At 32.6% G+C, this 23,297-nt stretch overlaps 5 protein-coding genes across 8 annotated transcripts; 1 reads left to right on the forward strand and 4 right to left on the reverse strand.

Moving 5' to 3' along the window:
* On the reverse strand, positions 325–1,115 carry LOC109335621 (calcium-binding protein CAST-like). Its single transcript, XM_019571769.1, has 2 exons — positions 496–1,115; positions 325–433 (listed from the first exon to the last, which is right to left on the reverse strand). Exon 1 carries the CDS (start codon positions 1,075–1,077, stop codon positions 571–573), a length of 507 nt encoding a protein of 168 aa, XP_019427314.1. The 5' UTR covers positions 1,078–1,115; the 3' UTR covers positions 325–433; positions 496–570.
* Positions 1,729–2,484, forward strand: LOC109335622. Its single transcript, XM_019571770.1, has one exon. It carries the CDS (start codon positions 1,737–1,739, stop codon positions 2,190–2,192), a length of 456 nt encoding a protein of 151 aa, XP_019427315.1. The 5' UTR covers positions 1,729–1,736; the 3' UTR covers positions 2,193–2,484.
* On the reverse strand, positions 3,600–10,759 carry LOC109335624. Of its 3 annotated transcripts, none has more exons than XM_019571774.1 (2): positions 10,748–10,759; positions 3,600–4,351 (listed from the first exon to the last, which is right to left on the reverse strand). In XM_019571774.1, the coding sequence occupies exon 2, from the start codon at positions 4,326–4,328 to the stop codon at positions 3,750–3,752; it is 579 nt and encodes a 192-aa protein (XP_019427319.1). In that variant the 5' UTR covers positions 4,329–4,351; positions 10,748–10,759; the 3' UTR covers positions 3,600–3,749. The 3 variants fall into 3 exon arrangements, with proteins under 3 accessions (XP_019427319.1, XP_019427318.1, XP_019427317.1); XM_019571773.1 differs by lacking the exon at positions 10,748–10,759 and adding an exon at positions 5,055–5,238; XM_019571772.1 differs by lacking the exon at positions 10,748–10,759 and adding an exon at positions 5,063–5,237.
* On the reverse strand, positions 10,273–11,977 carry LOC109335623 (serine/threonine-protein phosphatase PP1-like). The gene is made up of 3 exons (XM_019571771.1): positions 11,672–11,977; positions 10,905–11,464; positions 10,273–10,747 (listed from the first exon to the last, which is right to left on the reverse strand). Exons 1-3 carry the CDS (start codon positions 11,838–11,840, stop codon positions 10,580–10,582), a joined length of 897 nt encoding a protein of 298 aa, XP_019427316.1. The 5' UTR covers positions 11,841–11,977; the 3' UTR covers positions 10,273–10,579.
* Positions 14,234–17,769, reverse strand: LOC109335625 (2,3-bisphosphoglycerate-independent phosphoglycerate mutase-like). Of its 2 annotated transcripts, XM_019571775.1 has the most exons (7): positions 17,540–17,767; positions 16,933–17,415; positions 16,174–16,604; positions 15,660–15,852; positions 15,477–15,572; positions 14,717–14,872; positions 14,234–14,629 (listed from the first exon to the last, which is right to left on the reverse strand). In XM_019571775.1, exons 1-7 carry the CDS (start codon positions 17,714–17,716, stop codon positions 14,465–14,467), a joined length of 1,701 nt encoding a protein of 566 aa, XP_019427320.1. In that variant the 5' UTR covers positions 17,717–17,767; the 3' UTR covers positions 14,234–14,464. The 2 variants fall into 2 exon arrangements, with proteins under 2 accessions (XP_019427320.1, XP_019427321.1); XM_019571776.1 differs by lacking the exons at positions 14,234–14,629; positions 14,717–14,872 and adding an exon at positions 14,984–15,374 and having other exon boundaries at positions 15,425–15,572; positions 17,540–17,769.

Below are 23,297 nucleotides of genomic sequence, written 5' to 3' on the forward strand. Positions count from 1 at the left end.
ACACTAACATAAAAAAAGATGAAAAATGTTGAAGGCCTTATAAATTAATTATAAATTAAAAAATACAATTTAATAGATAAGATTTTATTGCTTTCTGGTTTAAGTAAGGAGTATCATGTTTGTATGTGTCTATATTGAAATGTATACAGAGTAATGTAAATTGCAACATTGTTGCACCATTATTTTCAAAATTCTAACAAGCAGAGTTGGATATATGGAAAAACTTTTCATATGGAGATAAATGTGATAATTAAGATAAGATGGTAGGAATCAAATATCAAGATACCCTTCCCAAATTTAACAAGTAAACAACAAACAAAAGGAAATTAAAAGGTACAAGAGTACACATATACTTTATACACGTGTTAATTAATACAAAAAGTGAAGTCACAAACTAAAAGGAGAACTATTACATAGATAACTAGTAATCATGCTTGGAGATGATCTTATATAGGACAAAGATCTATTATCTTAAAGTATATCTTAGTCAAGAACAACATTACATCTCACAATTATGGACACTTGTCATGTTGTAATAAGCTAGGTAGGAATTAGGAAATGATGTTGTAATCAAGAGGTGGTAACAAAGGTAGTACGGAACATGTCCTTAAACTCAAAGAAATCAACACGACCATCATGGTTTTGATCCACACAATAGATCATGTTTTGAACACTATCAATCTCATTACCTTCAATCAATTCAAGCTTCCTTAAAACAACTTGCAATTCCTGTGCTGATATGTAACCATCACCATCCTCATCAAATACTTTGAATGCCTCACACAACTCAGACTCTTGTTGCTCACTATCGAATAATAATGTGTCCCATGCAAATTCCATGAAATCCTTATACATAAGTCCCTCATTGTCTGTTTTAATGTATGACTTGATTAAGGAATCTATATCTTTTAATTCAGCATCAAGCCCCAACAGGTTCAAGGCTTGGCTTATTTCTTGGACGGTTATTATGGCATCTCCATTTTTATCAAACATGTTAAAGATACTTTGAAGACGAAAAGAAGATGAAGGAGAAGAAGATTGCATCAAGGGACAAGTGTTGTGAATTTTATCACTCATTGTCCCAAAACACAATGGAAATATGTTGAATGGGCAAAAGCTATAAGAAAGTAGTACAAAATATATGAATGAATGAATGGTCCTTAATGTTGAGTCCTAGATGCTATAGTTTGAGGGATAATGCGTGTTTGCAGGCATATTCATGTTAGCGTTTGTTAACGACCACTATTCAAATTCCAATAATATACTAAAGATTAACGTTTATTCATTTAAAGATATTAATTGTTATGGACCAAGGTACGTATAACATTGACATTGTGAATTAGAAAGGAGAATTGGTGGGCTTTTATTGAAGGTCCAATATGATATGGCTGGTAAAAATGAAGAGAGGATATATAATTGAAAATAGGAGGGATGAGATGAAGTGGTATAAATAATGCGAGGGCTTTTTTGGCGCTTCTTCAAACACTGTAAACTGCAAAGTGTAAATTGCTCTTTTCTCTTCTTCTCCCGCGGCGCCTTCCTTTCTTTTCTTCCTTCCTTCCTTCCTCTTAATTAAGGTACTCTCTCTCTCTCTATTAAATATCTTTCTTCTCTTACTCTTTATTATTTTAATACTTCCTTTTAAATACAACTCAACCCTAATAATAATAATAATAATAATAATAATAATAATAATAATAATGTGTGTATGTCTCTGTGTGCAGTTTGTGTGGGTAATGGATTGTGCGGATGTGTGTGAGAATATTGAATGTGTAAAAGTGAATAATGATGTTTCCAGTGACAACAATCTGAGACATGAATCAGAACCTATAACTCCAGACACTGTAACACAAAATGCTGATTTACATTCCCCACTCACCCTTAGTCCCCACACACCCAAGGATGCTATTTTCGACCAAACTCTTTCAGATGAAGACATGTTTCAATCACTCTACCACAATCTCTTGCAACTCATTCTTTCTAAACAAACCCACCAACCGATTCTTTCACCAGATCCACACTCATATCATTCCGATCATTGTAAAACACCGCCTCCGCTTCCGCCTCCTTCTTCCACATTGCTCCTCCTACAAGAACTAAATACTTGCCCTCATGCTCCCATCAAACTCAAACCAGGGGGCAAAAGAAGGAACAATTTCCAACTTGCCTTATGCAAGAAGCTTGAATTCTAACTACCAAACTAAATACTTGTTTCGTGTCTGCATTTCATGCTGCTAATTATCATGTTTTGTATCTCTAATTTGTAGCTTAGCTTTCTGTTCTCGGATAATTTATTGTTCAACCTCATTCACGTAGCAGCTACCAATATTGTATAGTAAACTGTTCACATTTTACTTTATCATTATCCAATGTTACTCAAATCTACTTTAATTTCCATTATGGTTTCAAATCATGTTACTAAAACTTATTCTAGTTGGTATCATGTGTTCACTGCTATATATTGTTGGTTCAAGTTTGATTATTGATTTGTAATTTCGGATATAGTAGGATACTTGTTTATCACTGATTTGTCTGATTGTTAGTATGAATGCCAAAACACCTTAAAACAGTTCAATAGCCACTCAAGTTTTAGTTATCTGGTTCACTCTTTGTTTTTGTGTGAAAGAGGTTATATATATATATATGGTTGTTAAGGACGTAATACTTGTTATCATGACTATTGGTGAGTTGAATACTGAATCACTTGAATGTTCACCCTTTTTAAGTGTTGATGTGAAAATACACAGTTGAAAAAGGCAGGGAGGGTTGCCACAAGTGAAAATACTTTCAATTCTAAGATTATGGTGTCGTGGCTCATAAATCATAATGAAAGAATAAAATTATACTGAGAGATAAGTTCATTAACCAACCTCAGTCCGACTCATTAATCTCATATAAAACAACTATGTGCTATCTTTCAACATTTCTGCTGTTTCACAAAACAAATACATGGTTATGAACAAAACCACACCACCAAAACCTTTCTCATTATCCTCACATAATAAGCCTATGTTTGGGTGATGGAAATTAAACAATTCACTGATTACAAATTATTGGGCAATGTTTGTTATTCATTTATGTACTACCCTTATACCACATACAAGACACAATAGGGACCGAAAGAATAAAATAAAAATACAAGACACTAGAGGTTCCTAATCTGACTTGGTCTTCTTAGTGTTAGAAGTTCCTAATCGGCAATTCTACACTGCATGCAGCAATGCAGCATTATGGGGTTTAGGCAAAAACTTTTAGCAAGAATAAACTACACTGATAACCCAATGGCTTCTATTGCAGATTTTAAGTGTATTTCAGCATTGCATTTGGTGAATCAATCTTATTAGGTTTAATCTCACATCCCTTCAAGGAATGACAGTGTCATTAGACCCACTTCCCCTCTGGAGGGGTACTTAACTATGGTCAAAAAATACCAACAGATGTGTATAATGCATCCAATACAAAAATAAAACATGAACTTTATGAGCCAAGTAAAACATGTTAGTTAGCAGAAACAATGGAGGACAACTTAATGAAGCAAGCATTGTTGTTAAGTAACCAAAACAATGAAGATGATTATAATAAATAAATTCGTAGGAGCAGCACCAGGGAGAATTGGGAGGGGGATGCAGATCTCTATTACAAAACAGAACAAGGTGAAATAGAAGCAGATTAATTAAATTAGTGCTTATATACTCTAGTGACTAGTATAATGCTGAGTCTTGATTCACTCCTAAATTACAAATGAATAGTCAAAGTTTGGTCTTGTATTGGCATTCTTGCTTCCCAACCGTTTTGTTAGAAATATCAACTGCAAAATCACAAGAGGAGCTGGAAACCACATGGACCTTGATAAAGCCTAAGACATTGACTTTCCCTGAAATTCTTACAAAAGTGTTGAGGGGCAATGTACCAGATGTGAAATCCGAGTAAACCTGGGAATCGGAGAGCAAACGGTCTGCCATAATGGTGAGGGTGAGGTTGAATCCCTTAGTCTCGTCGGAAGAAATCTCTCCCGCAGGGAGAGGGACTTCGCCTATCAGCTTCCCTCTGTAATTGAGGAGGGCAGTGCTGTCTGAGTATTTGAATCCCACCTTATTCGGATTCTTCACTGAGGCATCAACATTCAGTGTCACATTCAAATCTACCCTTAGTCTCAGTATATCTAAGTTCACGTCCAAATCCTTTAGCGTCACGGAGTCCACTGTGATAACCGGATGCTTGGCTTTGAAAACTGTCAATCCTAGTATTACAAATAGCAATACAATGGCGATTAGAACACCCGACACCACCATACATATTTTCATCCCCTTACCTGATCCTGCTTTCATTTTGCGAAATCCTTCTTTTAAGTCTACATTACCAAGCAAATGTGAAGAAATTTTAGATAAAACGAATATAATGCCGTTCATGATTCAGATGTACATGTCCTTAACGAATATAATGTGAAGAAGCCATAACTTGATTTAAATGCAAATATCCCTTGTGGGATAAGATAATAATGTGTACATCTACCCTCCTCAGATCCTAGTAAGTGGGCCACCCTTTTTCATCCTTAATGAAGTGTGATCCCGGGGAATATGAAAGAGGAGTGTGTAATCCTGGTATAGTTCCAGGATCTTCATCAACTGTAGGCTCTAGGTTTGGTCAATTGAATTGAATTTAGGTAGTGATTGTAAAATGTATAATAACTGTTAGTTGATTATTGCAGTCTAAAACTGGTAATTGTGTATCTGAATTATTGATGAGGCACTTGTGTTTATGAATGTACTAGTATGTATGCCTTTGAAAAGGAACATGCATCATGTATGTACTATGTATGTATGTATGTACTATGCATGTATGTATGTATCGCTTGCATTCAAACCAGAAGAATCTGGTAGCGACGAGGAAACCTTTTTCCTGATTCTAAAAGAACCAAACCCAAAATTATTATCTAAGAGATCAATTTCATGTTTAATTTATTTATGACAGGAAATGGGAGAAAAGAGAGAGGAATTAAAATAATAAAATAAAATGGGGTGAGTGGCATTGGTATAAATTATGAATATGAATACCTGAATACTTGGTGTGGGATGGGAAGTGAAATTAACTCAATTCTCTTCAATTGTCTCTCTGTGTATGCATTCTCAGCAGCCACCGCAAATCCCTTTAATATTTTAGAAACCCTAAACGCACCTTGCTGAGGGAGAGGGAGGGAGAGAGAGGGAGAGAGAGAGAGAAAGAGAGAAAGAAAGAGAGAGAGAGAGAGAGAGAGAGTGGGGTTATGGGATGGGATCGGGCAATAGGGGTATGTTTATAGCCTGTTCTAGTCAACTGCTAACTAATAACGGCCATTTAAAGCAAACTCAATATAACTATTATTTTACTTTTTTTATTTTCTCAAAACACATTCCCTTCTTTTCAACCTCTTAATTTGGCTTTCCTTATTCACTTTTTTTTGTCATGGGTCTCTTTCTTATTCAGCGAAGTGTTTATTCTTAGTCCTGCCATGTTAGCATGTACAAAACATAAAAGGTTGTGTTAGACAAAATTAGTTTGTAACTATGACATTGTACCTTGTATCTACCTTGTATTTTGTAGCTTGACCTTGTATCTTGAAGTTATAAGATTGTAACTAGTAGCTCTAAAGGTAGCTTGAAGTTTATACATGTGTAGATAACTTATTAAATTAGAGTCGTTCGATAAAATTAGCTTTACAATATTTTATTTATTTGTTTGTTTTACTTTAATATAATTTTTGTTTTAAATATTTTCCCAAAAATGTAAGTAAGTTATATAAGATTATAATATTTTTTCTACCGTTGACATCATATATCGTTAAATATATAACAAGAAAATATTTTATACATTCATCTAACAATCAATAATGTATACGTCAACAAAAATTAAGTGGAGAAAATTAAAGGGCACCTAATGTAATTTTTTTAAATATTAAAGGGAAAATTGGTAAGCGAATTATTGAAAGATATTTTAACTTTTTAAACACTACTTGAAGTAGCTTTCAAACACTACAACCTCCTTTTTTTAAAGCTACAAGATACCTTCAATTTTTGTTTACCAAACGACTCTAGTAACTTTTTGACTTAGTCAAAAAACTACAAATTACTTGAAAAATTATAAGCTTGCTTTGCCGACTAGTGCCAAAATGTTAGAAAAATTTAGGGTTTGACTCTCAACAAGGAAGAAGAAAAACAAAGGTGATGCACAATTTCCAAGATGTTTAGGAACACTAGACTTTAGGTCTGATTCATCTAAACCAATCTCTTGCAGAATTTATATTAGTAAACCCTTTTCATGATACAATGTAGAACCTTAGATTGGTTTGCACACCTTAAATCAAGTGTATCGACAATGGTAGTTTACAAACTAATAGTCTCTTTATGCACAAGTGTGAAAAGAAAACGAGTTGAAGAATTGTTAAGTGTCATTTTGTAAATGAAATGTATATGATTTTGGGGCATGTAGTGTGTAGTCATGATGTAACTTGTGTACAACTCCCAAGAACTTAGTTTAATTTTGTCTTGTTTAGGAACTTACATGTGTTTATGTCAATTGCAGAAGAAGAAGCATGACTTTAGATACAAAATTTCTTATATTTCTCATGATAAGAGTGTTGTAATGGCAATGATGAGTGGTTAGTTATTCAGTGTTGGGATTGAAATGTAATCTTCCAACTCTTGTATTCTTGGATTCAATTCGAAAATATATTTTTGTTGTTTGATTTTGGAAAGTTTATTCTTTGCTTAATGATTGATTCTTCTTAATTTCTAGTTTCTTGATCTTGGATCTAAGTTTAACCGGGAAGTTAAACTTGGAATCAAATCTGGATAATCTTTCTTGATTCATCATTGATCTAGAAAGGGATAATGATGTATGAATTGATTTTACATTGGAATTAATGCTAGATAATTGATAAAATATCCAAGGAATTTGTGTTTGATGAATTATCTAAGGATTTTGTAATCAATGAATTGATACAAATGATTCGAAGAAAATGTTGTATCAAGATCAATAACTTTGCAAGTTTTATAGAATTGAATCTAAAGATTACAAAGAAGGGGAATGATGAAAGTCAATCCCAACCATTTTTATTTTGTTTTAGAAAAAAAATTTCAATTAATTATTTTTGATAATCTAAACCAATAAACAACCTTAATTCTCAACTTTGTACATATCTACTCAATTTACTATTTTAGAAAATAATGTAGATCTGAATTGCTCTATGTGGACGACATCTCGATATTTACTGGTTTTATGCGATTCACTTGCCGTACCAAAAATACCAACAAGTTTCTGGCGCCGCTGTCGAGGAGCAATATGTGATTTATATTAGTTTCTGAAGATAGTTCGTTCAGTAGTTGTAATGAAGAGGTAATGGTACAAGCGTCAATCCACAATGATACAATATCTTTTATCAAATTGATTTCTGAAATGATTGAAATAAAATTGTCCTTTGTTACACTAATTCCTCTTGAAATCTTGGTTTCATACAACGGAAACAACTCATTTTAATTTTATTTTTCTTATAGTCATTCTCATGTTTGTTTCCATGAGAATTTAAAAAATCTTGATTCCCCTTTCTAAAGTAAATACCTAATTTCCCTTCTTCTATTACATGTATTTTCTCATGAAAAGAATATTCTTTAGTATCATCTTGGCCACCACATTCTTATTCTAAACAACAATAATTACCTAACATTTTATGGGAGATGTCAGCCTTATGATGTTTAAGACTTCTTTTAAAGTCCTTTCATCTTTTCATATATTATGTTGTTTATAGTTATCGAGAACACGTTCAATTGCATGTATTTGTTCCATGATAATGATATTATCAATCATTTATAATTATTAATTCGACTAAGAAATAATTTCATACTTGCTATATTCTTTGTCATGTATCTTTCTTCGTTCTTCTTCCATAGTTCTTAAGAAAATCTCATATCTTGGTATATTTAAAAAAATGAGTTGTTCAATCCATCAAAAATATGTCACACGTAAATATAGTCATCATTAACCCACTTGTCCCTCTTACGTTGACTTGTGATACAGAAGATGAAAATAACAACTATAATTCATAACCCCAAAGGTGCATAGGAATAATAGGCTTTTGGTTTGATTCGTCCCCACCAATATATTCTGTAGATTGGATGCAATAGATGTACTATTGAATCCCCTTCGTACTACAATGGAGTACCTTATTTTGGATTGCGCATCCTAAACTAAGTGAGTTGATAATGGTAGTTTACAAACTAATTTTATCCTTAACTCTCTCTATGCAATAGTGATAAAAGAAGATCACTTGGAGCTAAATAATGATAAAGAGATTTTGAGAATTTCATTCGTGCGCTTCACTATAAGTAGATGATTCTATTTGTAGACCAACTCATGACACTTGATACAATAAAATAACTTTTCATATCTTTATCAATCACTCAAAGTATGGTTTAAGTTGTAATAACGATGTTAATTAAGGTTACATAATTGTTGGTCTAGTGGTCAACAAGATTGTCCCTTACATGAATAGGTTGGGTCTAAATTCTTTCGACAACACTTTTCATTTTAATTTTTCAATGTGTTAAAAAGTTTCTATTGGGTTTGGGTTCTCTTCCTATATGGAGAAAGACCCACTTAATCTAATAAATAGGGGTCAGATGGGGTAATGGTGTACAATCAATTTAGGCAAAAAGAGGCACTAGAAAAGTGAGAGAGAAATTGAAAGAACTCAACCAGCATGAACTCATAGCAGTCGTGGGAAATTTGTGACTGTGTCTTCTTTCATCATTGGATCATACTGAAATTTGGACAACAGGGTCACAACTTCTAGTACTTCATTCTGAACGGTTAGATCGGTATGACGCCGTCCGAGTGGTAGAAAACTAGCCATAATAGTGGCAGTTTTTCTGGTCTTTTCTGCAACTGTGTTCTCATTTTGAAACTTGTTGCTCTGTAGAATGTCATATTGTTGAGCATATTTTGTGCTGTGTTTTAGAGACACTCTTGTATTCCTATTTTGATCCTAATGAAACTTGATTGATTGGCTTGTACTCGTGGTGTTTACTTCTTACATCGGGAAGGTTTTCCACCTTAAAAGTCTTTTGTGTTCTTACTTGTTGTCATTATTTATTATTGCTCCTCATAGATTCTAGCAAGTTGGAGAAATTATTATCTGTTGCATATAATTGTTAGAGTTTTCATTATTATTGTCTTGAATTTCCCATGAGCAAACGAAAAGATTCTGGAGCACCAACAGGTTTAAGTATTGTTCCGCCAATGATCGTAATCTCGAGTACTTTTTGGCGAGCTTTAATATGATCAGATTTATAAGTTAGCATTTCTTATAAAATATAAGCAACACCAAATCCCTCGATGGCCCAAACCTCCATTTCGCCTACCGGCTATCTTCCTTCCTTAGCCTTTTCTCTAAGGGGTTGTTGAGTAACAAGTGCATAATGTCTAAGGGAACGTTTGTGTATTTTATCATCAACTTGTTGAATATCAGTTTTCTCAAAAAACGTACAAATATGTCACACGCAACATTCAAACCTTGAACCGAGACACCCAATGTGCAGCATCGTGGCCATTGGGTAATACAACATTGTTATGTCTGTCACGCTCTTAATTTTGAACATCACCCCAGGAAGAAATTTGAAAGACCAAGTTGAGAAAAAAGATAATGGACAAAATTGATAAAATATAAGTTAAGGTATCAAAAATGTATTTTTTTCCTTTTTATTTATTACTTCCACGACCCAACACAACACCAATCCACATTTATTTCATAACAACAAATAAGGATCATTTCATTTTCATATCACAAACTTGGCGTCCTAACTTATGAACATAATATTTTTTATACACATATGTTTTTCCAAGTGGCACATGTCAATGTCTACCTGTTGAAAATTTTGAAGACAGTCAAAATGATCTTACCTCTTCATTTTATTTCTCTTCTTTTATCAAGCCACAAGTAAACAATCTAATTCCCTTTGATAAAAGGTAAACCATCATTTAGTAGAGTTTTTTTTTGTAGAGGTTATCAAAATCTCCAAAGTGAGTGAACAAATTACACAAATGAGTAGGGGAGGTTTATATTAAATTTGGTTGTGTTTTTAAAACATAAATTGTTGCTAGCTATTCCCATTCTCATTCCTTATCAATGCTATTTGCAATTGGATATGTAAAACCCTAATTGCAATATGAAATATGTCAAGTAGGTATGTTTATGAAAAAAGAAATGAGTAAAATCAATAACTTGTATGCATCGGTAGAAAGAATTGTTGACATAATAACAATCACAAATTTAAAGGGTAAACTAATAACTGAAGAAAGAAAAATGAATATTTACATGTATATATTTATAAAACTATATTGTACCCTACTAGTATTTACATGTATAATATAACCTGAATATGTGCATGCAACTTGAGAGAATAGAGTTGGTTGCCAAAATTTTCTCATCCACTATGTTATGTTGAGTTAGCCACCCAGAAACAAATCAATCTATTTATTATTTGGAGCTCGCAAAACTTCAACTTCAATCTTGTGTGTTGCTTGCAAAAACCAACAATTATTCCGGCTGCTATGTAATTTTTCGTCTTAAGGGTTTGAGAATCTGAAATGAACATAGTAAAGTTTCATCCACACACATTAGTGCACCTGCATTATTGAACTCTCCACAATAGTTTGGAGCTGAAAATATAGTAACTAGTTGCCTATCTGCAAAGAATTGGTATCCATCTTCAACAACCTGTGTGTGAAATAAGTTTGTTTTCAATACTTGAGTGAATGTATCGTATCTATGTACATTATAGTAGCAAGTTCAATCAACCCTCATTGTATGTGTATTAACTAAAAAGGTAAGTTTGTTAATTGTTAGATATATATATATATATACATATATATACCTGGTGAGCCCTACATATAAGATCGAGGTCGTGTTTCTTGAGGAAATCAGAAACCTTATCAGGTCCAAAAGTGTATGAAACACCTCTATCATTCTCACCCCAACCTCTGGTTTCTGTGTCAGGATCAGACCAAAGGAGGTCACATAAGAGACCCTGATCTGGAATATCAACTGGTCTTTCAATCGCTTTGATCTGATTCAAACTCTCCATATCAGGAGAAAGCCCTCCATGCATGCATAGTATCTTATCATCAATCACTGCTGATACTGGTAAACAATTGAAGCAATCTGTAAATATCTTCCATAGTCTCACACTGAATCTCCTCTTACACTCATCATAGAATCCATAAATTCTGTTGATAGATGCACATTCATGATTGCCTCTTAGAAGAAAGAAGTTTTCCGGGTATTTGATTTTGAAAGCAAGGAGGAGACATATTGTTTCTATGCTTTGTTTTCCTCTGTCAACATAGTCACCAAGGAATAAGTAATTTGAATCTGGAGGAAAACCACCATATTCGAACACTCTTAACAAGTCTGGATATTGCCCGTGTATATCTCCTGAAATTAATTCAACATTTAACAATAACAATCAAACATTAATCACTTAGTTTCCTAAATACACCTTATTTTATTATGCTTATGTTATGACCAAGCATAAATCAATTCAAATCCTTAGAAAACACCTTCGGTATATAATTATGTTAATCTTCATATACATTTAGGTAGAGAAAAGCATATATATATATATATATATATGATATATACCACAAACGTTGATGGGAGCTTCCAATTCGAGTAGGTTAGGTTGGGAGAGGAAGATTTGTTTTGCGGTGACGCAAAGATCACGAATTTCAGACTCTACAAGTTGAATTCGGTTGCCTTTGTTCTTCCTTGCTTCTAAAAGCTTCTCTATCATTCCTTCCAATCCCTCCATTTTCTTATGATTCCTCTACCTCCTTATCTTTTATCTCCTTTAGTTTAGTAAATAATAATAATGTTTATCTCATTCTATGATTTCTGTTACAAAATTCATGCATGCATGAGATGAGATGAAACAAGTAATGCGACACAAAGTGGGGAAGGAGAGGAAAAAGAAAGGGCCAAGAGAGATGATATAGAACAAGAAACAAATATTCCAAAATAATAGCACATGTTAGGATATATTTGGAGGAGAATATAATAATTTTGTTTTATCTAATTCACTTATTTCAATGGTTCAGGACCTTATAGTTATCAATGAAAGGATGGGAGAATAGTCCCTTCTAAAATTAGGTAGGAACAATCAGTTTCATAAGCTTATTTAAGGTTCTAACTCAAACTAAGGAGAATAAAAATAAGGGTGCAGAAGAGAAACGTACTAAGAGATGATCACCATTAAGGAAAAAGATAAGAAAAAGTGTCTATGTATGTCCCTCTTTTACCATATCAAGCCCTCGTTCTTTTTACCCCAAAGGTTTATATATGTATGTCCCTCATTTAGAAAAAGTGTCTTGAAACTAACTGTACTAGCTCCCCCACCTCACAACAAGAAGATTAAGGAAACTAATTGAGACCACCCGCTTGACGACTTGAAGAATATGAATTAAACTATTTGAATTAAACTACTCCTTACATAGTCGCAACCTATGGATTGGATTGTAACAAAATTTACGTCAAACCATAGAGAATTGCATAGCATAAATGCAATCATACTTTGTATCTGTTATGAAAAGTAAAACGTAATAAATATTTGGTTTTGTGATTATATAAAAAGTGAAGAACATGAAAAGTAAAGAGAAAATTATGGTTAGAATCTAAAGTTTTTAACTCTTAAATTGCCTTGATTTTAAGGCATACAAGTTCTTTTGGTGCGACTCCATCCATCATCGATCATTTCTTGACTCACCATTCCTCTTGGATCAAGTGAGATGATTTTCAAACTTTGCTAATACATTATCACCCATCAAGTATCCTCTCAAAGAAATAAGGTTGTCACCACTTATTTCAGATTCCTAGATGTTGATAATCTTGAAAACAAGTTGCTTATAATGGATGCTTGGAAATGGCAAATATTCAAGTCTACCATTGTACCATGATAATATTTGTTATTTCATCCAACTGAAGAATTTTGGATCTTTGAAAACATATTTTAAGTGATCAATCTAAAATAAGCATTGAGTAGATGGAATGAAATAATAAAACTTACACCATAGACTAAATTTTGGAGCATTAGCCATCCATCCAAAGATTGGTGCTACTGATTCCAAATGATGTTACAAAATCATATTTTTGCACATCACTTACCAACTCTATTTAATCATGAATTTCTATGAAAAGTACTTCTAAAAATAGCCTGAGAAAGTGAAGAAACAGAAATGGGAAGAAGAAAGAATTTACAATGTGTTGAATAGTGAGGGAGTGAGTTCTATTTATAAAATTTTCAAGATTTGTTGAGCCCCTTTCTAAGGCGCTACTGCACTAGACGCCTACAATCTGGTCAAGTCAGGTGCTCAGCCTATTGTGGGCTATGTTAGGTTGCCGCCCAGCCTAGGTTGCATGCATGCTGCCACCTCCTGTTTGTGCTCAACCGTTTTGCATCATGCTTTTTGTTTGACAATTTTGAAACACTTAAAGAAAAAGAGTTGATTAGTTGTCCTGAATAATAATTATATATTTGATTAGATTCGGATGCTTACAGTTACTATTTGCTTGAGAACTCAACTTTTTCAAAACATAGTATAAAAATGGATTGAGAATACCATTTGGAATATGAAAAATAGCATCTCTTGTGTTTTCACTCGTCTTTGATTTGAGTAAATAAATATGAGGGTTTGAAATCAGCCTCCTCTTTTATTAATATCACTACACATCTTAACTTCATGCATCCTATATATTGCGGCTAGCGTTTCATTTTTAGGGTATAATATATATGTACACTCAATATAAGTCTATAGTATCTATTTTTCTTTTTCTTTTGAAAAAACAATGATTATTGAAAATAAATAATAAATAAAACAATAACAATATAAAGCTCTTACGTGAGGTCATATATATTTTTCTTTTCTCCTTGCAAAAACTTGAGTAATTGAATAAAACTCATTAAAGCTCAAACAAGATTTTCATAGAACTGCATAGGGTAGAAACTGGAAAGTTTCTGTAAACCTATTTAATGTATAGGTTCCACGAGAATTTAGATAAAAAAAGCTGATAATTGAAAAATCCAATGCAATTAGTTACGTAAAGAATAACTAATCCCAGCCATTGATATACAAGTATTCAAAATGAATAGCTTTGCATCAATACACAAATTTGTTTTTATGGCCACACCCAATGATCAGGGAAATAAGATAAACACTAAAAACCGCATTAATTAATTAATTATAGGTAAAATCCTGATGCGATCACCCACAGAGTGAAAGTAATAAAAAAGAAACAAAACCCACCATCGACTAGAGATAGAGATGGAGTGGGTTGAGAGTTTTAAATTATTTGAAGGCTTTCACAAAAACCTTGTCCGCAATTGTTGAAATACAAATGATAATAGTAGTTCATATATATGTTGTCCTCACTCACTAGTCACTACTTATCAACTACTTCAATGAGAGTTGTCTCATAGTCACTGGGGGCCACAAATCCATGAAGATTTATCACAGTTGCAGCAACATTGGCCAGCCCACCATTTGGAACATCATTTCTGAACCTCACTCCAGGAGACAATCCAGGACCTCCAATTGCAATTGGCACCTTTTCAAGCAGCAAAACAATATGTTTTAGAACTCTTTTCTAATATAGTTATACAATCAATGAATATCTACAATTTCAAATACTCACAGGCTCAAGAGTATGAGAAGTCAGAATCTGGATATTTCCATTCTTGTCAAGAAGTGGCTTTCCGGCTTTATCCCTCTTCACCATGTCCTCTGCATTTCCATGGTCAGCAGTGACAACATAGATTCCACCCACTTGCTCAATTGCATCCAGGATCAACTACAATTACACACGTTAACTAAGAATTTTAGTATCTACAATGCCTTTTTAATGGATATAGCACATAAACATGCAATCATTGCTATCTTCTAAGGGATATTTCCACATTTGCTCTTTCAAATGCTATAAGAAAAATCATAGGCAAAAGGATTAGAAAAGATTCTGATATCAATGCTTTCTTAATGGATATGATATATGGTAGAGCATTATGATATTGTTCAGTGTATTCTTTCAATCCACGTAGCCCACCTTGTGGGACTAAGGCTTGATGTTTGTTGCTTTAGTATTGTCAAAAGGAGTTGTGCTCTCTTATTTTGTAGTAGCTGTGTGTACTAACACCTACCACTTTCCCCATTGCACTTCTTTAATTCACTTTTTTAATTCATAAAATAGAAACCTATATAAGGACAACAGAAATAAAATAGAAACCTATATGGAAGATTAGTAGACGTACGAGCCTTACTCTTATAAGTGAAGAAGTGTTTCCATGAGTTGAACTCATGATATTCATTCATATCACAAGGCAAACAACTTTACTATTCTGCCGAGGAACATCCTCAAACAACAAAAATGTTCTTACAAATTTAAAATAAAAAATTCATACCTTAACAGCCTGATCGGCTGCCTTGCAAGCCACAACTGTTGCTTCAATGTCACCTGTATGCCCCACCATGTCACTATTTGGTAGGTTCACACGTACCTAAGCAACAGATATATTATAAGAATGGTGAGTGAAATTTACTTCGATTCAAATCATGAAATCACCAAAATGGGTTTATCTAATTACCTGATCAAAATTCCCACTAAGAATTGCATCCCTTGCCTTTTCCGCAATCTCCAATGCCTTCATTTTTGGTTGCTCATTGAATGTAATCCCAGAATCGCTAGGAATTTCCACATATTTCTCCAGTTCTGGGTTAAAATATCCAGAGCGGTTTCCATTCCAGAAGAATGTAACATGACCAAATTTAACAGTCTCACTGTTGAAGAAATCATACATGATCCAAATTATGATTATGAACAATTATAGAACGGCAAAACAATTTTAAGACATGAAGAGCACATGAGGTAAATAAAAATCTTAATAGAATTATTAATTTTCTGATCATTATCAGATTAGCTTGTAATTTTTCATATGAATTAAAAATTATATAAGTAAAGAAAACATTGCAATGACTTTCCATGCAGTTCACAATAGTTTGAAAACATTCAACAATAATAATAGAATGGCTATGCAGACAGGATTTGCATGAAATTATATTATGGGAATCCTAATTAAGATTAGAGTAATGATAATTGACCTGCAAGCAAAAGTGCGAATACCATTCTTCACTAAATATTCACCAGAAGTCCTTTCAATCTCTGGTGGAGAGACAAGGTAATGACTTGGAAGCTTCAATTCACCATCATATTCAAGCATTCCAGCATAGCGGATCTTAGGGTAACGAACTCGGTCAAACTTGTCAAAGTTTTCATACTCAAGAGCCTTAGCAAGCATAACCATACGATCAGCCCGGTAATTCAGTGTAACAACAGCATCTCCATCAACTATTGGGCCAACAGGTTTCCCATTCTCATCAACAATAACAAAAGCAGGCAGATACTGGTCATTGGGCTTTGGTTGTTGTTCTGACCTCAGTTTCTTGACGGCTTCAAGAGCATCTGTGAACTTATAAGGGGCTTCACCAAGAACTTGAGCATCCCAGCCTCTTTTAACAACATTCCAGTCATTCTGCAGTTATGTTTTGATATATCATTTTAATGTTCATATATACAGAATAAGAAATACACATATTTAAATTAAAAAGCACATTGTTAATATATATATATATAGCAATATAACAATATATATTTTCACACCACAAATAAACTATAAAAACAAGACCTAACAGAAGTTCCACTTATAATACAAATTATTTGGCAAAGTGAAGGTTGAATTTCCTTTCCGTTTTGGATTGGCAAACATGAAGAGATAAGTAAGGCATTAGAGCAAGGAACATAAATATATGGTTGTGAATGAGTTATGTAATATGAAGGGCATGAGTGATATGTTATTATACCTCATAACGGTCCATAGTGACATGCATGCGACCTCCACCAGAAGCTATTCTAGCATCAATGCCTTTGTTACGCAACTGTGAGAGATCATGTTCAAGAGTTTCAACAAAACCTACACTTGAACCATCTAACACATCACGGCCATCAGTAAGGATATGAACACGGACTTTCTTTACACCACGCTCGCTAAGGCCTTTGAGCAACAACTGCAACTGGTCAAGCCTGGAATGGACTCCACCATCACTGAGCAAGCCAATAAGATGCAATGTTCCGGTTTGGAAAGATTCCTGGATGTACTTGAAACCTGGTTCTTCATAGATCTTGCCAGTGGCGAGAGCAGTGTCAACGAGCTTAGCACCCTGAGCGAAGATGCGTCCAGCACCAAGTGCGTTGTGACCAACTTCACTGTTTCCCATATCATCATCTGATGGAAGACCTACTGCTTTACCATGTGCTTTCACTAATCTCCACAAATCAGGGGCACCCTATTATTAATAATAATAATAATAATAATAATATGATTAGATATAGATCTTGATGAATGATAATAGATCTATGTATATGTAATAAGGAATAATAATAATAATAAGAAAAGAAAGAAATGAATACGTTTTTGAGGGAGTCCATTTTGGGTGTTTCAGCGGTGTGGATGCAATTGTATTCATTGGGTTTGGCTTCACCCCAACCATCCAAAACAACAACAGCGATTTGTTTACCCTTTGGAAGCTTTGGATGATCTTCCAATTTCCATGAAAACTCTGACGTCTGCTTCCCACTGCTTCCCATATCTCAAGATTCTCAACACAACACAACACAGTATACAATACAATACAAGACAATTGAATCAAACTTGTGATCATGTTTATATTTATCACTACACAAGGCCCACAGAAATAGAAGCCCGCTGATGGGTTCAAAGGTCCAAAACTAACTGCCACATCAAATATCGTTGCGTCTCGCCTTCGCAAAACGGCATCTCTAACCTAACTTTTATTTATTTTTTCTCCTTCTTAATTTAATATATTTTTTTTTTTTTGTAATTAACTAATCATTTTTTTGGTTTCGTGATTATTCATTTCAACAAACGAGTTGTTGTTCTTAGAAATCGAAATTAAAATTTAATTAAACTTTCCTTACTAAATCAATGTCTTCTTGATTTTATAATTTAATATAGTAATTAACTAATATAAGTTGACCGAATATTCTAAATATATACTTTCTCTAACTTTCCATTACCGAACATCCTAGATATATCCTTTCTCTACCGATTTCGTTTCCCTAGTTGCAACTTGCAACTCACAGGTAAGAATGCAGAAAGACATATCAATAGAATCTTGTTTAGGGTCTGTCCTAACTTTTTTAGAATCAAAATGGTTTTAAATTTAATAAATTTTAAATAAAAAATGTTTTTATGGAAAAATGTGAATATTAGGAGTATTTACTTTTTAGAGTTCATTATTATTACTTATCGGATACATATAATATTTTTTTGTGGATTCATCTTTTTAATTATTGTTAAACAATTAAGTCAGACATTTATTTTTAATTATACCATCAAGTATTTAATAATATAATAATAAAATATTAAATAAATTTATACGTTGACTATACAACAAATCTTAAAAAGAATAAAAATAATATCATATTTGACGTATAAAGATAAAACTAGTTGTATATCTAAAAAATATTTGGAGTTTCATTAATTATGGGTTATGTGCGACGCATTTGTCCCACATCCTTATAGGTTGGCCCTGATCTTAATAATACATTAAAAATTTAATTCTAATTAAAATTTTGTCCTAAATAATAGCACACAAAATATAAATATATTTGTTTCTAAATATGATGTGTTTGATATATCCTCCTAGAAGTTTTTCTCATAACAACATCTTCATTGTGCCACTAATAATTAACCACCTACTCTATTGGGATACATTTGGGTCAGTTCAATTTTTAGTAAATCAAACTGAATAGAAGGACATGGTTCGATTTGGTGCGATTAATGTTAAATTTTTGTTTAGGAACGGAACGGATCAAGGATATTTTTGTATAGTTTCATGATTTGTTTGTTTTTTAAAATCTAGTTGCACATCAAGTTATATTTAATAAGGCATTGAATGTCTATTTCATTGATCATTTTAGCTAACCGCCTAACATTCAAGCTCCAAAATAATATGCATAGTTGTATAATACAAACCAAAACAAGCAATATACAAAAACTTGATAATAAACTAATACAATTAAAATGATAAAATAATGAAATAATTCAACAACTAAAATAATAAAAATTGCTCAATATTAACCAAACTGATCTAAACAATTTTGTAGAATCATGAACTAAATTTATCTAAACAATTCTTTCAAAAAACTGAATCACAAAATTGAACTGAACCATATTTTTTAGTTCAATTTAATTCAATCTTACCGATTTCACAACTAAGCTCAGAACCTCTTACATTCCTACCATTTTTTTTACTTTAAATTTGTTTATAATAACTTAATATTAAAATAACATGTGAAATTCAAAATTATATAGAATGGTCCTCCACTTAACGAAATAATTTAGCCTACATCACAATGGCCGATGTCTATGGTACATGTAATCGGAAGTATAAGAGAGTTCATCTGAAGAAGAGCCTCCCCTGGACTATATTAGGTTTAGATGAAGACGTCAACATTAACAAAAAAGAAAAGGTTGAAAGCTATGTAGATTAGAAAACCTTAATATATAAGATATATTTCTTTTTTAGTTTAAGGTCTTACCTTAATAGTTTATTTTAATTTTGATATCATATAAGGTTCATGAAAATTATTTTTCAAAGTTTTAAATGAAAGGAAAATATTAACAAGGTTTCTAAAAAATAGTTTTTGGAAAACCAAGTAATGGGTTACCTGACTGGACAGAAGGGTCCACTTGTAAATTATTGAGGTGAGTAATCGATGGCCGAGTGGATAATAAGGTCCACTCACCGATTTCCATGAACTAGTAACTGATTACTCTATGTTGGAAGTGTGGTTTCGAATTTGACACTCAATCAGTGCATATCAAAATAAACTAGTATGATTCCAAGCATTTCATACCTCTTAGAATATACCTTGATACCCCTTTAAAATCTATACATTTCATTTAAGTTTCTGAAAATAACACAACATATTTTAATTTATGGTTCAATCGGTTAATAAAGGAGCCACCTTATAAATATAGTTTTACAATTAAGGTCAGAAATACCGATGCGGGTTATTGGTCTCTTTTTTGTGTTTACATTGTCTTGCTTCTTGCTTTCGCTTTATAAACCTAAATTAATTTCCTTTCTCTTTCATCTTCGTCTTCTCTATTGTTGTTATCATCGTCGAAATCGTTGTCTTCGTCTTTTTAGGTTGTCAATTTCGTCAAAGTCAATGTTTTCTCAAGTACATGTATCTTTGTTTGTTCTATCAGCATGTATGTCTTCCACTTGATCATTGGTTTCTTCGTCATCTTTGCTTTCTCTCAATTTGCACGTTGCTTTGATAACCCTCACCGTTTGCATTGTCTTTGTTTTGGTTACATTCACTATAACAAATTTTGTATTTAGTGGATGTTTTTTATGCAATTAGCGAATAATTTTAACCTCCGCAATATAACTAGGGGAAGTTTAAAAAATCGCAACAATTATAACTGCTTAAAGCGTTTTGTGGAGGTTTTAGAAAATCTCTACTACCAATAAGTTTGCAGTAGTTTACTAGTGGATGATTTTAACCTCCATTATTTGAGGAGGTTTTTAACTTCCACTATTTGAGGAAGTTTTTGTAGCATTTATCGTGGAGGTTGTAAACATCTACAATATGAGGAGGTTTTTGTGGTGTTTACCATGAAGACTTTAAACATCCACTATTGGAGAATGTTAATTGTAGAGATTTCCAACCTCCACTGCTAAAAATAACATATGGAGACATGTTGAAATGTAACTATTATATATTTCAAGAAAATTTTAACCTTAATTTAATTTCATAATTTTCATAACTTTAATCTCATTAATTTATAATTATTATTTAAATATACAATACTAAATACAAATATTCTTCGCAATAATGAAATTTCATTGCAAATAACTAAGGTAGCGTAACATAGTTGAAAGAGTTAAAATTCATCATTCATTATAAATCCAAATACATCATAAAATCTTAAAAAACTAAAAGTAGTCTCATATCTCACTTTAAAAATAAAATACATAACAAATATCTTAAATATTGTTGACTCTAGATGATCTTGTTGCACCCAAATGTGTATTAGACATATTTGCACCATCAATTGTCTAAAATAATAAAATAAAAGCATTTAGTTGGGACAATAAAAAAACATTAATAATTACCGCAAAATTATATACACTAACTAAACATGTAAAATTAGCAACTAACATGTAGGCAAAATAACTTTGAGAGTTTGTAGCTAGATAATATTTTGGAGACTAATATAAATAATTTAATTGAATTTTTGAAGTACTTAAGGTATGCTTATGCAAGCAAACTTCTTCAACTCATTCAATGCTTCCTAGTTTAGTAGAATATTGGTACGTCCAACTCTTTTTAATATTTGACTAATATAGAAGTTTCACTACCCAGACATTCTCTCTGGGATTTAGACGTCTTTTTGAGAAAGCAACAGAAATTGCTCTTGGATATTAAATTATTCTACCAACCAATTAGAACACAAAGAATAACATGTTTTTGCCACCCATTCTTATCAAAAGTCATTGCCTAAAAATAAATTGCTTTTCGATGATACTGTTAACTCTAAATTGTCTAAAAATCTCACAATACATCAAGAGCAAACAACAACAACAAACGAAAGAAGCAAAAACAACATTAAACAGTAGCAACAAACAAACAAAATATTGAACATGATAATGATACTTGCACATACATGTGTAAAGAAGTTAGACAATTATTCAGGGATTCCTCCTTCTTTCATTATGATGTAGGACTTAAATGTTGATTCCAAACTGTTGCATCTCTCTCGCTAATCGTTAGAAGATGAAGATGCGACATCATATGATGAAGAGTGGCTCAAATCAGAAACTCAAAGTCTAGTATTCCCATAAATATTCCTAGGAACTGCTCCCATACCCATGGTTAGTATTCTCTCAAGTGATCTGGTCCCATCACTCTACCAACTGAATCATGAGGAGAAACTTTAGATTCTTCAATATTGGTTTGAGTCAAAGCTTATTGAATTTGTTCCAACAGGTGTGCAAAAATATTATCAATTATAAAAATTTGAAGATTAAAATTTAATGCATCCAAACAATATTACTTAATTAGATTGAACCTACAGCTACAATCCCTACTGCTTCATTCACAAATATTTCATCATTCCTTTTATGAGTGGCAACGTATAAGTTTCCACGACCTGGTGACTTCCCATTCACCATCTAAGATATGGAAAACTTAATTCAAAATTGAGTTTTTCTAAATAAATAAGAAGTAACATCATAGTGTTACTATCATGTCACGTCTTCTTCTTGAATTAGGCTTAGAACCACCAATATGCGAAATTACTTGCTTCTTTCGAATTTCTTTGTTTTTCCTACAAAGTTCATATGAAAAAACAATTACACATTCACACTGTAATCAAATAAATAATTATAGAAAAATTGAAATAACCAAAGTAATGTCAATTTATACCATAGTTGATGGTCTCATACGATTGTGAACAAAACGAGTTCAATCATCTTTGTCTATGTCAATAGGAACATGTCCTATGATTTCATCTCTAGTATTGGTTGGATCATAGAACTCATCCTATAATCTTTGCCTATTTGCACTCCATTTTCTCCCTAGACTAAGTTTGAAATATCGTCCTAAAATGCATTGACTAGTCCTAAAACAAAAGTGAGGTTTCCAAAAGGTGGCACAAATTTGTCAATATCAATTTTACATATAAAATATAAATAATATTAGAGATAAAAATTTACACATGCATAATTGTTGTACCTTTATGATTGTATCAAAGCATTCTGTAAAATAAGTTGCTTCCATGAATCTACTCACTAGACCGCCTCCATATGCAATATCGGGTCTAGTATTGTAAATGTATCTTAGTGAGCCAACCATTTATCTATACAAAATCTTATTAACTTGTTGATTTTACTCATATTGGTTTGATATGTTTCTAGTTTCAATAGGGGTTGATGTTGAGCTACAATTAATCATTTGAAACTCCATTGTTTTGGTGAATGAAAATCCATTGCTTTGCCTTCTTGAATTCTATGCCAAGAAAATATGACAACTACCCAAGGCTTGACATCTCAAATATGACAACTTTCCATTTTTGGTTTGCTTGCTAGATACGCACTCATCACACAATTGTTCTGTTGTTCTAATGTAT

This window comes from Lupinus angustifolius, chromosome LG20 (genome assembly GCF_001865875.1).
Source record: "Lupinus angustifolius cultivar Tanjil chromosome LG20, LupAngTanjil_v1.0, whole genome shotgun sequence".
Classification (NCBI taxonomy): domain Eukaryota; kingdom Viridiplantae; phylum Streptophyta; class Magnoliopsida; order Fabales; family Fabaceae; genus Lupinus; species Lupinus angustifolius.